This window comes from Orbicella franksi, chromosome 1 (genome assembly GCF_964199315.1).
Source record: "Orbicella franksi chromosome 1, jaOrbFran1.1, whole genome shotgun sequence".
Taxonomy (NCBI): Eukaryota; Metazoa; Cnidaria; class Anthozoa; order Scleractinia; family Merulinidae; genus Orbicella; species Orbicella franksi.
This window is the reverse complement of record NC_138145.1, coordinates 24725533-24737804: the sequence shown is the minus strand read 5'-3', so window position 1 is coordinate 24737804 and position 12272 is coordinate 24725533. Positions and strand designations below refer to the sequence as shown.

Genomic DNA, 12272 nt, shown 5'->3' with positions numbered 1-12272 from the left:
AGCAACTCATTTGTAAGATGTAAAAAGCAATTTATTTCAGTCGCTCTCTGATAAAACAAGAACGTACAACGAAGAAAAAGCCCAAACCACCTTAAAGAATACTATCGAGAAATTTTGATGAAAAGTGGTAAATTTTACTACACTGTTATATCAACAGCCAGCCTTTGCTGGCTTTTAACATTTATTTGATTAACTATCTACTATTTCTTGATTTAAATGAGGCAAAAAAATCTCAAAGTTTTAACTTCTAGGTGTTTTCATTAAAAGGTCTTAAAATGACGTGAGGCTCACACTCATTTTAATTTTCCTGTACTATGCTGACTTCAATGTATTTAAAGCCTATTTTCTCAGATTTTTCATCGATATAAATCTCCAGGAACAAGCCATTATGTGGATTCAGCTTGTGTTGGAAGATCATTTCCCTGCTAAAACCACCATCCAGAGAAATAAAACAAGTTCCCCACCGGTCAGACAGGCTCAACAAGGTCTCGATCCTTCCCGGATACTTAGACTCGGAAGGCTTCAGCAACTCGGAATCCTGGCGGCGATCGGCTCCCATAGTTTTACCACTGGATCCTTCAATACCGAGACAAGGAGCTCCAGTATTGTGGTTGTTCTTGTCACGAATCAACGCACCAATGAAGTGATGGCCGTCTGAGATCACGTATGAAGGGTCACTCTCTCCTTGGCCGATATCTGTGACAGTTCCGATCGACATCTTAACTACAATTTTCGCATCAGAGTCAATGGTTCCTGGTGGAATTAGTGGTATCTGTACCAGGCGAGCGTAGTTTTCTGAGGTGTCGGCAAAGGTTAGTTTTGTGGCAGTGACGAAGTGATGGTGGTGTACAAAACTAGCCGCTTTCAGTAGCTTCATTGGTGTAAACACTTGGTAATACTAAAGTCGCGCCTGCAAACCATATAACAAAATCGAGCGATTTAACATTAAAATTACTTGCAGGCAGAGCAGGAGTTACCCTCGTTAAGGTGGTCGAACACAGTTTTCGCGCGCACTTTTGCTGATGCAATTCAGCGCGCGCACAAGGATTGCAAAAAACAAACATGCCGTCAATAGAGCGACAATTTTATTTACTCAACACCCGCAGTATCTGCGCTATTTTTCTCTATAACTGAACGCAGTGTATTGATGGCTTTAGTCTTTTATTACAAAGATGTGTTAGAAAAGGTAACGATGCAAAAAAACCAGAAATTCTCAGCTTTTTATTTCTCACCTAAAGAACCCAGTTAAATGCAGCGCATGCGTGGTAAGTCAAAAAATTGCGATTGAATGAAAATACGCCTATTTCTCGAGAACCACTCATTAGAATTTCACGAAATTTGGCGCGAAAATACTTTAGGAAATAAGTAACTGGAGTATTGAAAATAACTGAACTTTAACAAAGAAAATTCTAGATATTCCAATGAACCTTCAACAAGGGATAATTAAAGATCTCTCTGTTAAATTATTAGCAAAATGGTGTTAACTTGTGAGAATCGTTACAAGCTTGTTGCATGCAAATTATAAAGAAAATATAATGACTAGATTTTCTGCAAATAAACAAAACCGATTTTAAAGGCTGTTTATATTAATTCATGTTGCCATGACAACGGCACGTACGTCAGCTTAACCATCACAAAACCAAAGTTTGTGTTGTTAACTTGCTTGCTGCCATTTTTGGCGACCGAGGGATCAAGGGTTTTAGAGAAAAAGGTGAATGAAACACAGGTATCAAAAACTGTGTTCAGCCACCTCATAGTGATTCCTTAGTTCTGCATTGCGCATCCCTACTGCGCACGATTTTCGCGTCATTAGCGCGCGCACATGAGCGCGTGCGCGTACAGAACGTAAGAGATTTCCCTCAAACTAAGCTCGATAGCGAAATAAATGCTCCTTTTCTCTTCAACGAGCACGGTGACCCCCACTTTTTATTTCGTAATTTCAATGAGAATGATATCCTCAATAACTGAGACAAAAATAGCAGAAATCTATGGCTACTTTTTTGGCAAATGAAATAAATACTACAGAGGGAGACATAATGGGCCCAAGAGCGCATGTCCAAATTATGTTTCCGTATTTGTCAGCATTGTGGCGTGAAAACAAGCACGGTGACCCCCTCTTTTTATTACGTTTTTAATATCTTCTTGTCCTGTAACAAAAGCATACCAAGTTTCATTGGAAATCTATGACGGGTTCTTTTACTAGGGAATCACCTTAAGCGACTTTCAGATTTTTTGTCTAGAATTATTTTTTATTCACTTTAAAGTAATTGACCTTCCAGGTACTCATCAAACGAAGTCCCGAAAAGCCATTTGTGTATTTTAATTTGAATTGCAGAAAAGGATACCGGGTTGGAGAAAATTTCAAGTTAGGATTTGGCTAAATCACTTAATATAACGTCTAACCATTTTCTGTGAAGTATTTTGAGATACTCGGAAAGAACTGTAGCGAAAAAGAGGATTCCAGACACAACTCAAAATGAGATGCAGGATTGAAACAAACCGAGCCTTTACATTCTTGGATGATATGTAAAAGACAAGACCATGGTTTGGAGTCCTATCCACCCTAAAAGTCACACTACTCACCCACCCGTCTCGTCAGGGTCAGAGGACGAATCCTTTAGAGGAGCAGGAACATGTAACTTTGCATGTCTTCGCGTAGAAGAGATGAAGACTGCGCCGCCAAACTCCTTCCAGTGCAAGGCTGTTACTCTTTTACACCGTGTATAACTTGTTATCATTTTATGACTATGCCGAACTATGCTAAAAATTATAAAAGAATAGAAGAAGACGAAATCCTGGTCTTTACATAGAGTTCACGTGACTCAATTGTCTATTTCTTTAGGTTTGATTAATGCCTATCTTTGAAAACGAGAATAAAATATTTACCTGTGGGTCAGCTATAGCACTGTGAATCGTTAGCATAGTGAACAATACAACGGCAGCTCGTAACATGTTGTCTGTGATGGGAGATGAATCTCGCACAGGTCTGGACAGATGACCAACAGAATATTCACAAGGAAAGTAATTTGATGCCAAAAATTGAATCATGATGTCAGGAAACTGTTTGCTTTAATAGGTGTCATGATGTCAGGTATATAAAAGAATTCACACTAATATAGACGGCGGAAAGTGTATAAAGCAGGGAAAATGATTTCTCAGCTGTATTTGCATTTAAAACAATTGCAACGAAGCCTGGCAAAAAAAAAAAAGATTGCCAAATAAAAGTAGAAAAGCGAGAGAACTACTAGGTCATTCGAGCGGCAACTGCGAATGCAACATGGATGCCGGCTGCAGGATCTATCTTTGCCCAAATACTACTAGCTACTACTAGCTACTACTACACCAGTAAGCAGGTTGCAGGAAAACTTTGGGGATGAGTTAAGATATGAATCAGTTACTTAGCAACATCGCCGGGAATTGTGGGTTTGGTCGCCTCGTAGATGGGATAAAAACCAAAAAAAGAGCCTTGGATGTAAAATAGAAGTAGGTGAGAGCCCATAAACTAACCTTTCTCGCGTGTAACAAGGAATTTGTGATTAGGATTGGATAGCCTGCGTAGCAGGCGTATAAAGGGGAGGGGGTGGGAGAGGAGGAAGAGAATTCCCCTCGCCCTCCCCCTCCCCCCACTCCTCCGTTTTTTTTTTTCCCCGAATTCTCTTCCTCCTCCTCCACCCCTTCCCCTTTATACGCCTGCTACGTAGGCTAGGCTAAGGATTGGAAAAGGGCTAAACTCTAGGCCATAAAATAAGGAAAGAAAAAATGAAGTGAGCAATTGTTGTTTGGCGTCTTGTGAACAATCACTTTTAATCAGCAGAAACTACAGAGCTCTTGACAGTGATAGGTAGACATTTGTTTTGAGTCAGCTGTAATATATAGATTTACGCCAGCCTAAAAGCGTAGCTCCTGGGCCGCGTTGTTCAGAGCCAAATAACCCAGGAGAAGGTAGAATTTTGATTTCAGTTTTGTAGCTTTGCGGCGCGGTTTTCTGTATATTGTTTGGCCTTCTGTTTTGAGTTTTAATAATCACTATATACACAAACCAAAGCAGCCAAAAAACATTTGTATAGAAAAAAAAGTTATAATTCGGTTAACTTTTAATCCTTGGTTAGCGTTAACCGGCTTCCGAACTGCCCTGTTTTCAACAAGTTAACCTTAGATGTGCCCGCGATCCAATCGAAAACCAGCACTTGGTCAGCGGTCAACTTTAAAAAAACACGCGACCTCGATAAGCTGTAAACTTGAGCCCGTGATATGGTCACGTGATACTGGTCAGCGGATACCTTGTTTTGACAGGTGTCAATTGATCATAACATGGATGTCCAATATCAAAGAAGTACACGGTAAACCAAGACTGCATGTCTCTGTCAACCTATTATTTGGAGTATGGCGGCCATGTTGCGCGACTCCGTCGTCGTCGTCGTCGTCGTCGTCGCCGTCGTGCGTACGCGCCCACGAGCAATACCGCTAGCCATGATGACCATGAGAAAATCAACTCATGGGTTTCCTTTCCTCTCCTATATGAGTATGGGGCTCCGCTTGGCGGCCCTTCGGGCCCCCGGAGCTCCGCTATAAGAGACTAGTTCTCTTGCAGGATGCTCAGCTCAATGTACTTGATGCCTTCTTTCTCTTGTGCGTCGTCGCCATAAATCTCCAGAAATAGGCCGTTGTTGGGATTCAACTTGTACTGGTAAACCATTTCCCTGCTGAAACCGCCGTCTAGCGGGACGAAACAGGTTCCCCACCGGTCAGACAGGCTTAACTGGATCTCGAATCTTCCTGGGTAATAAGACTCGGATGGCTTTGGGAGTCCCGCATCAGTATGACGAGTCATGGTATTCCCGCTGGGTCCTTCTATGCCAAGACAGGGGGCTGAAGATGGGTAGTTGTTCTTATCAATTGTCAGCATGCCCACAAAGCGACGGCCATCTGAAATAACAAATGAGGGATCGCTTTCTCCATGGCCAAACTTCGTTTCCAAGCCAACCGCCATCTTCACGACAAGTTTCGCATTTTGATCGATGACCCCAAGCGGAATCAGTGGAACAATCATCAGTCGATAGTAGTTGCTTGGAGCACTGAGGAATGTGAGTACTCGAGGAGTCAGGGTATTGTGGTTATGGATGAAGGTAGCAGCCTCAGCAAGCTTCGTAGGTGTGAAGAATTTGTAAAACACAAGCTGTACGTACAAAATAGACGACAAAACTGAATTAGTTTGCTGCTTAGTAAGTAAAACAAAAATGATGACAGGGCGTTAAGTGAGTCCAGTCTAAAAAGGTGCAAATCCTAACTAAACGAGGCGGCAAAGGTTAATTTTGTGGAAGTGACGGAGTGATGGTGGTGCACAAAGCTGGTATTGGAGTAAACACTTGGGAATATCAAAAAGATATTTTTGTGTGTTTTAATTTGGATAACAGAAAAGGGTACCAGGAATCCAAAATTCTCACTTTAGGATTTGACTAAATTATTTAATGTAGCTTGTAACCATTTTCTGTGAAGTATTTTGAGATACTCAGAAAGAATCGTAGCTCGGTAAATGCAAGATACTGACAACTCAGCAAAGATACTCAGAATTGAACGGAACATACTGAGCCTCTACATTCTCAGACGATGTGTTTAATAAGGAGAAGCTACAGCCACGCTCCTTCATGCAGACTGCGCCAGAAACTCCTTCCAGTGCAAGACTGTTATTCTTTTGCACTGTGTATAATACGCTATCACTTTATGACTATGCCGAACTGTGCCAAAAATAATGAAGGAATAGAATAAGTCGAAATGCTGCTCCTTCTGAAACGCAACTCAATTACCTATTTTTCAGTTTTGGTTTGTTTATGCCTATCTTTGAAAACAGCAATAATATATTCACCTGTGGGTCAGCTACAGCACTGTGAATCGTCAGCATAATGAAGAATACAACGGCAGCTCGCATCATGTTGTCGACGATAAGAGATGAATCTTGCACAAATGACCGACAGAATATAGGAAAGTAATCTGACGCCAGACATTTTATCATGATGTCACGAAACTGTTTGCTTAGGTGACACTGATGTGTATATAAAAGAATTCGCCCTTATATCGACAGCGGCAAGTGTATAAAGCGAGGACAAGATTCTCTCAGCTGTATTTGTAATTGAAACAATTTCAACGAAGGCTGACAAAAAAAAATTGCAAGATAAAAGTAGAAAAGTGACATACATTAGTCTTTCAAGCGCCAACCGCGAATGCAACGAGCTGGGATAGAATACGAAAAAGGCCTTAGATAGAAACAAAATAGAAGTACCTTATTATAGGAAATTAGCAATGTGTTTAATAACGCGATTTTAAAAATCTTAACTTTTCACTGTTAATTCAAATCACATTATTTTACATCATTGTTGTTTTACAGCACCTTTTATTTCAATGACAAAACCTCATCTGCTTATAGTTCCATTATCATTTGCTCAGAGTCACTATCTGACAGTTCTTCTTTAAGAATTAAGTTCAAAATGTCTTCTCACTGGTCTTAAAAGCTTCTTCAGCCTTCTTCTTAAAATTTCCATGGTGCGTTCGTCCTCCCACTGGATGGTCACCTTTCAGTATTGGGATTTCCAAGCCGCCTTGAACCAGTGGAGACGGTTTGCATTTTATAGATTTCGCCTCGCCCCTTATGTCAGCTCCTCTCTTCAATGAATACCGGGGGAAGGAATACCAGAAATATTGGCTCAGTTCTATGAAATATGCCCAACAGTGGAAGAGAATGGCGTTCCTGGCAGAATTGTTTGTCCAGAGACTGCAAACCGGTCGTCAGGACGGTTATTATCTTTTTCTTGCTCAAACGTGAGTTTTAGCTTCAGGAAAGGCTCTCAGCTTGTCGAGACACGCGATAATTAACCTCTTAAACTAGTGACGAATTTCAAAGCGTTTCACACGCCATAACAGCGCTTTCTATGGAAATGAACACAGAAGTGGTTTGAACCAGTTTGCAGTGTGCTCACCGCTCGCGTTAATTTGATATATGTAAACCTAACTTTTGGAAAATTCGCGTTAATTTTTTGTAACGTAAATTTTCTTCGCGTGGTCAACGTGCATCGTTAATTTCTTATAACAAGGTAGGCGTAAAAAAGAGACTATGATCTATTGGCGGAAACTACGCGTCGACGCAAGAGGAAAGGAAACAATAAACGACGAAAGAACAATCACATTATCGCAAAAAGATCACGAGAATCTCTCAAAGCTACAACCCCAAATTAGAGAAATTGAGAAGAAAAGGCAGATTGAAGAGAAAAAAAAAAAAGAAAGCAGGCTCCAGGAAAGAAAGGCGGGTGATCCTGAAGATATGACTGTTGCAATTCTTCGCGAAATTTTAACCGACTCAGGAGTACCCTTAAAACATCTGATAAAAAACAAGTTCTTATAAACAAAGTCCTCGAGCGAAGAAGTAAACGACAAAATCTTACTGAATCTACTGACGTCGACTTTTGCTCGTAAGCGACTATAACACAGAAAGTCACAGAACAGGGAACATCGAGCGAAGCAGACAGACTGGGAAACGACTTAGCAGATGTTTCTACGAAACTGTTTGCTTTAATAGGTGACTCTGATGTCAGGTTTACAAAAGAATTCACACTATTGACGGCGGAAAGTGTATAAAGCAACTGAAGGAAAATAATTTTTCAGCTGTATTTGCAATTAAAACAAATGCAACGAAGCCTGGCAAAAAAGATTGCCAAATAAAAGTAGCGAAGAGAACTAGGTAATGCTAGCGTCAACCGCAAATGCAACTGTATCACCCATAAATGTAATTAAAACCATAAATGTAATAAAAATTGACCATAAATGTAATATTGACCATAAATGTAACAACTTTTAACCACAAATGTAATAAATCCACTTACCATAAATGTAATGCGGCTTAACCATAAATGTAATAAACTGAACAAGCATAAATGTAATACGGCTTAACCATAAATGTAATAAACTGTCTATTACCTCTGAGCCAAGGGGCCACAAACCCTGGCATTGTCTTATTTCGTACAGGCAGGACAGGGACTCCGAAAATCAAATTGGAGGACTCGTTGCTCCAGCATCGTTTTGGCCCAGAGACCAAAACCCGAGAGGGCATCGTTAATGTCCGTGCACACACTTAGAAATCATGAAGTCTTTATACTAGAAGAGATCTCGAATCGTCCAAAATAAGTGCGCTTGAGGTGTTTGCAAGTGAAAACATTTTGAGACTTTCTGGCTTCGAAAAGAAGAGAAGAGGTAGAAATCCACACAAACGTTACCTTACAGAGATTAAGCCTGTTTTAATTTTAAATTTCTTTACCAGAAATCGAGAGAAATCATGCAATCCGTGTCCGTTAGCAAAGGTACTTCAAGCCATTTTAGCGGGAGGTAGGGAATGGTTCCGTTTTGTACCCAGTCAATCACTTAATAGAACTTCGAGGGAGGGCAAAACTGCTGGCATGCAGGAGGGATGGGCGAAGTGGAACTATTTTAAACAAGATTAGTGTGCTTTGGACAAAGTTGTAGTCCAGGTACAACCAGGGTAGATATATTTGATATCCCACCAGCCACATGGGCCATACAAGGATAAAATACTAAACAAGGCTACAGAACAAAACCTGGTTTATTACAACGTTAACTCTTCAAATAGCAGCTAATACTAAAAGCAATTGTGTAAATATATTCAGGTTTGTATTAACATCATAACTATTATAGCCAATAGCGAATCAGTAAAACTGTAACATATGTGAATAGTCTTTAACAGTGCCCAAGGAAACCGAGATACGCCTTCGTTTTAGGTCCGATACTATTTTTATTTGCTTCTTTAAAAGGTGGGTGGCTAGCCACCCAATCCACCCCTGGCAAATGAATGCTAAAAGAATGACTAAGTCTTTAAGTGAGTCGAACAAATGACTGTAGAAGTGCGAACCGGAAGAGATAATGCTTGGCTGTTTTGGTTTTATTTTAGCTTGAAGCCGGGGCTTCCCAGTATTTTCTCACTTGCCTGTGAAATTACTGTAACAATCTCAAGCTTTTCAAATGTATGAAACTTTATCAACTCCCGGTACTTCAATTAAGTGGACTTAAACATCATCAAGTCCCACCGCCTCAAACGCACTTAGTTTAGACCACTCGATATTTCGTCTGGTATATAGACTTGATACTCATACTGTAAGTACTTTCCAAATGTTCGCACGGACTACAATGATTACTTCTCGGGTTTTGGCCTCTGGGCAAAAACGGTGCTGCGGGAAATGAGTCCTCCAAATTGATGTACAGAAGCCCTGTCCTCCCTCTGCGTGTACGTAGCCTGTTCCAGGAAGCGGGCGAGGGAAAAAAAAAACGAGTGGGAATAAGGCATCTTCATTCACCCACGACTATTCGATAGCCTGGAACAGGCTACCCTGTACTGACGAAATAAGGGAATGGCAGGGCTTGTGGCCCCTTGACTCAGAGGTAATAGGCAGTTTATTACATTTATGGTTAAGCCGTATTACATTTATGATTGTCCAGTTTATTACACTTATGGTCAAATTTTGTTACATTTATGGTTGGTGGATTTATTACATTTGTGGTTAAAAGTTATTACATTTATGGTCAGTATTACATTTATGGTCAATTTTTATTACATTTATGGTTTTTACTACATTTATGAGTGATACAGCAACATGGAAGCCGGCTGCAGGATCTATCTTTGCCCACCTACTACTAGCTACTACTACACCAGTAAGCAGGTTGTAGGAAAACTTTGGGGGTGAGTTTAAATATGAATCAGTTGCTTAGCAACATCGCCGGAAATTGTGGGTTTGGTCGCCTCGGAGATGGTATAAAAACCAAAAAAAGAACCTTGGATGTAAAATAGAAGGAGGCGAAAACCCATAAACCGTAACCTTTCTCGCATGTAACAAGGAAGTTGTGATTAGGATTGGAACGGTGCTAAACTCTTGGCCTTAAAATGAGGAAAGAAAAAATGAAGTGAGCAATTGTCGTTTGGCGTCTGGAGTGAACAATCACTTTTAATCAGCAGAAACTACAGAGCTCTTGACAGTGATATGTAGACATTTGTTTTGAGTCAGCTGTATAAGAGACTAGTTCTCTTGCAGGATGTTCAGCTCAATGTACTTGATGCCTTCTTTCTCTTGTGCGTTGTCGCCATAAATCTCCAGAAATAGGCCATTGTTGGGATTCAACTTGTACTGGTAAACCATTTCCCTGCTGAAACCGCCGTCTAGCGGGACGAAACAGGTTCCCCATCGGTCAGACAGGCTTAACTGGATCTCAAATCTTCCTGGGTAATTAGACTCGGATGGCTTTGGGAGTGCCGCATCAGTATGACGAGTCATGGTATTCCCGCTGGGTCCTTCTATGCCAAAACAGGGGGCAGAAGATGGGTAGTTGTTCTTATCAAGTGTCAGCATGCCGACAAAGCGATGGCCATCTGAAATAACAAATGAGGGATCGCTTTCTCCATGGCCAAACTTCGTATCTAAGCCAACCGCCACCTTCACGACAAGTTTGGCATTTTTACCGATGACTCCTGGCGGAATCAGTGGGACAATCATCAGTCGATAGTAGTTGCTTGGAGCACTGAGGAATGTGAGTAGTCGAGGAGTCAGGGTATTGTGGTGATGGATGAAGGTAGCAGCCTCAGCAAGCTTCGTAGGTGTGAAGAATTTGTAAAACACAAGCTGTAGGTACAAAATAGAAGACAAAACTGATTTAGTTTACCGCTCATTTTTTTTTTCAAGGAAAAACAGCGTTGACAAGTCATCAAGTGTAATATTGAGTCTAATCTAAAAAAGAACGTAGATTTTTAAATAAACGAAATAGAATTTATTTGTTGCTATCGTGTTCCATAGTTTCTCCCGCCCGTAGAAGTAATTCCCGGCCAAGACGGATTTTTACTGACTATTGTCATCACGAAGGACTGGAAGCAAAGAAAACAGATTTAAGTTGTCTAACCTGTGGCTGCAAATTCGACGTGTTTTCATCCTTAAGATCATTTGTTTGGGCCAACGATGCAGAAAATATCAGCAAAACTATTTTGATAATGTTCATCTTTATACTCATTTCGGTTCCGACCGGACTGCTTCGATTCAAGATATGGTAACAATTTGAGTTCAACTAATAAATTGAACGGTGTCATTGATTCAGTGGGGTATCACTGTATACATATGATCTGGTGTTTTGAAAATTTTCGCGTTTCCGAAGCAGACCTTTATTTGTAAGTTAAGTTATTTTTGACTGCCAAGTAATCATTCAGTAGACAAAGGAATCGCAACTAAAAAATTTGAATTTCAAATCGATTTAGCAAATCGATGCCACTGATCATCACAAAACTTCTTCGGATACTTTCAGCTGATTGTCACTTCCGTAGAGAACAGAAGCCCGTCTTTTTTTAAGATACCTTTCTGACAACTTTTGATGCCACAACTACGACAAAATTTTAAAAGGAGCCCAAAAGAAATAAAACTTCATTAATTAACATATAAATCAATAACATATAAATTAACTACAAAACATGGTTTATTTGCCCTCAGTGCCTTCATCCATTTGGAATAAATATTTGTAATCCAAAAGGATCAGTTGCTTTGTGGCACAGTGAACAGTTCAAAAGTTGTAAATAGTAATAACGCAGTGCCAAACTAAAAACGGACTAGACGACATAGAGGTTCGCTACGTGAAACAATACTGGTATACTAACAACGCCAGACGCCGTGACGAAATGCGCCTAATTTTTCATCTTGGCATCCTTACGCCGCATGGACTAAACGTAGATTTTATTTTTTATTTGTTGGTTAATGTGTATTTACGTCACCAGTGGAAAAATCCACCGGTAAATTTGGCGCGCTGCAAGTTGGAAAAGTTCTTTCCAACGGCGAAACCAGGCCAGGGAAGAATTATTGGAAAGAACTCTTAGAAAGCTTAAGTCTACCAATTTCCTAGCCTAAAATAATTACGTCCATAACAGAATCATGTAATACGTGTAACTTGGGCAGGCTTGGCAACAGAGCCTCTCAGTTTTAGAGACCAAGAGCCAGTCCTTTTCAATGGACGTTTTTCCAGACTGTTTTTGATGCCATACTGTAAATAATTTTTAAAGAAATGAGAACTAGTTGATTAACATGCAAATCTGCTAAAAACATGTATAAATGTATCTTCAATTCAACCATGACGTTAAAGATGCGGTAGTGACGTGGCTTTTGGACATTTTGCGGGCACATTTCAGAGCATAAGAGCATCCCTGAGGATTCTGCACTTATTAAAACAAAGACAAAAACAAAAACAAC

The 12272-nt window shown here is 40.3% G+C and overlaps 3 protein-coding genes across 3 annotated transcripts; all 3 read right to left on the bottom strand.

Moving 5' to 3' along the window:
- Positions 1-169: 169 nt before the first annotated feature.
- Positions 170-3673, bottom strand: LOC145498254 (uncharacterized). Its single transcript, XM_081478155.1, has 2 exons — positions 2887-3673; positions 170-910 (listed from the first exon to the last, which is right to left on the bottom strand). The coding sequence occupies exon 2, from the start codon at positions 875-877 to the stop codon at positions 299-301; it is 579 nt and encodes a 192-aa protein (XP_081334281.1). The 5' UTR covers positions 878-910; positions 2887-3673; the 3' UTR covers positions 170-298.
- Positions 3674-4120: 447 nt separating this feature from the next.
- LOC145489708 (uncharacterized) lies at positions 4121-6010 on the bottom strand. The gene is made up of 2 exons (XM_081468774.1): positions 5864-6010; positions 4121-5218 (listed from the first exon to the last, which is right to left on the bottom strand). Exons 1-2 carry the CDS (start codon positions 6008-6010, stop codon positions 4577-4579), a joined length of 789 nt encoding a protein of 262 aa, XP_081324900.1. The 3' UTR covers positions 4121-4576.
- A 3874-nt stretch (positions 6011-9884) lies between these two features.
- On the bottom strand, positions 9885-11052 carry LOC145483890 (uncharacterized). The gene is made up of 2 exons (XM_081462454.1): positions 10945-11052; positions 9885-10670 (listed from the first exon to the last, which is right to left on the bottom strand). Exons 1-2 carry the CDS (start codon positions 11050-11052, stop codon positions 10071-10073), a joined length of 708 nt encoding a protein of 235 aa, XP_081318580.1. The 3' UTR covers positions 9885-10070.
- Positions 11053-12272: the final 1220 nt, after the last annotated feature.

Coding starts and splice junctions, on each gene's coding strand:
- LOC145498254 (XM_081478155.1), bottom strand. CDS start 877: ATGAAGCTACTGAAAGCGGCTAGTTTTGTACACCACCATCACTTCGTC.
- LOC145489708 (XM_081468774.1), bottom strand. CDS start 6,010: ATGATAAAATGTCTGGCGTCAGATTACTTTCCTATATTCTGTCGGTCA. Junction 5,219..5,863: donor GTGCTGTAGCTGACCCACAG/GTGAATATATTA, acceptor TTACTTACTAAG/CAGCAAACTAATTCAGTTTT.
- LOC145483890 (XM_081462454.1), bottom strand. CDS start 11,052: ATGAGTATAAAGATGAACATTATCAAAATAGTTTTGCTGATATTTTCT. Junction 10,671..10,944: donor CGTCGAATTTGCAGCCACAG/GTTAGACAACTT, acceptor TTGTACCTACAG/CTTGTGTTTTACAAATTCTT.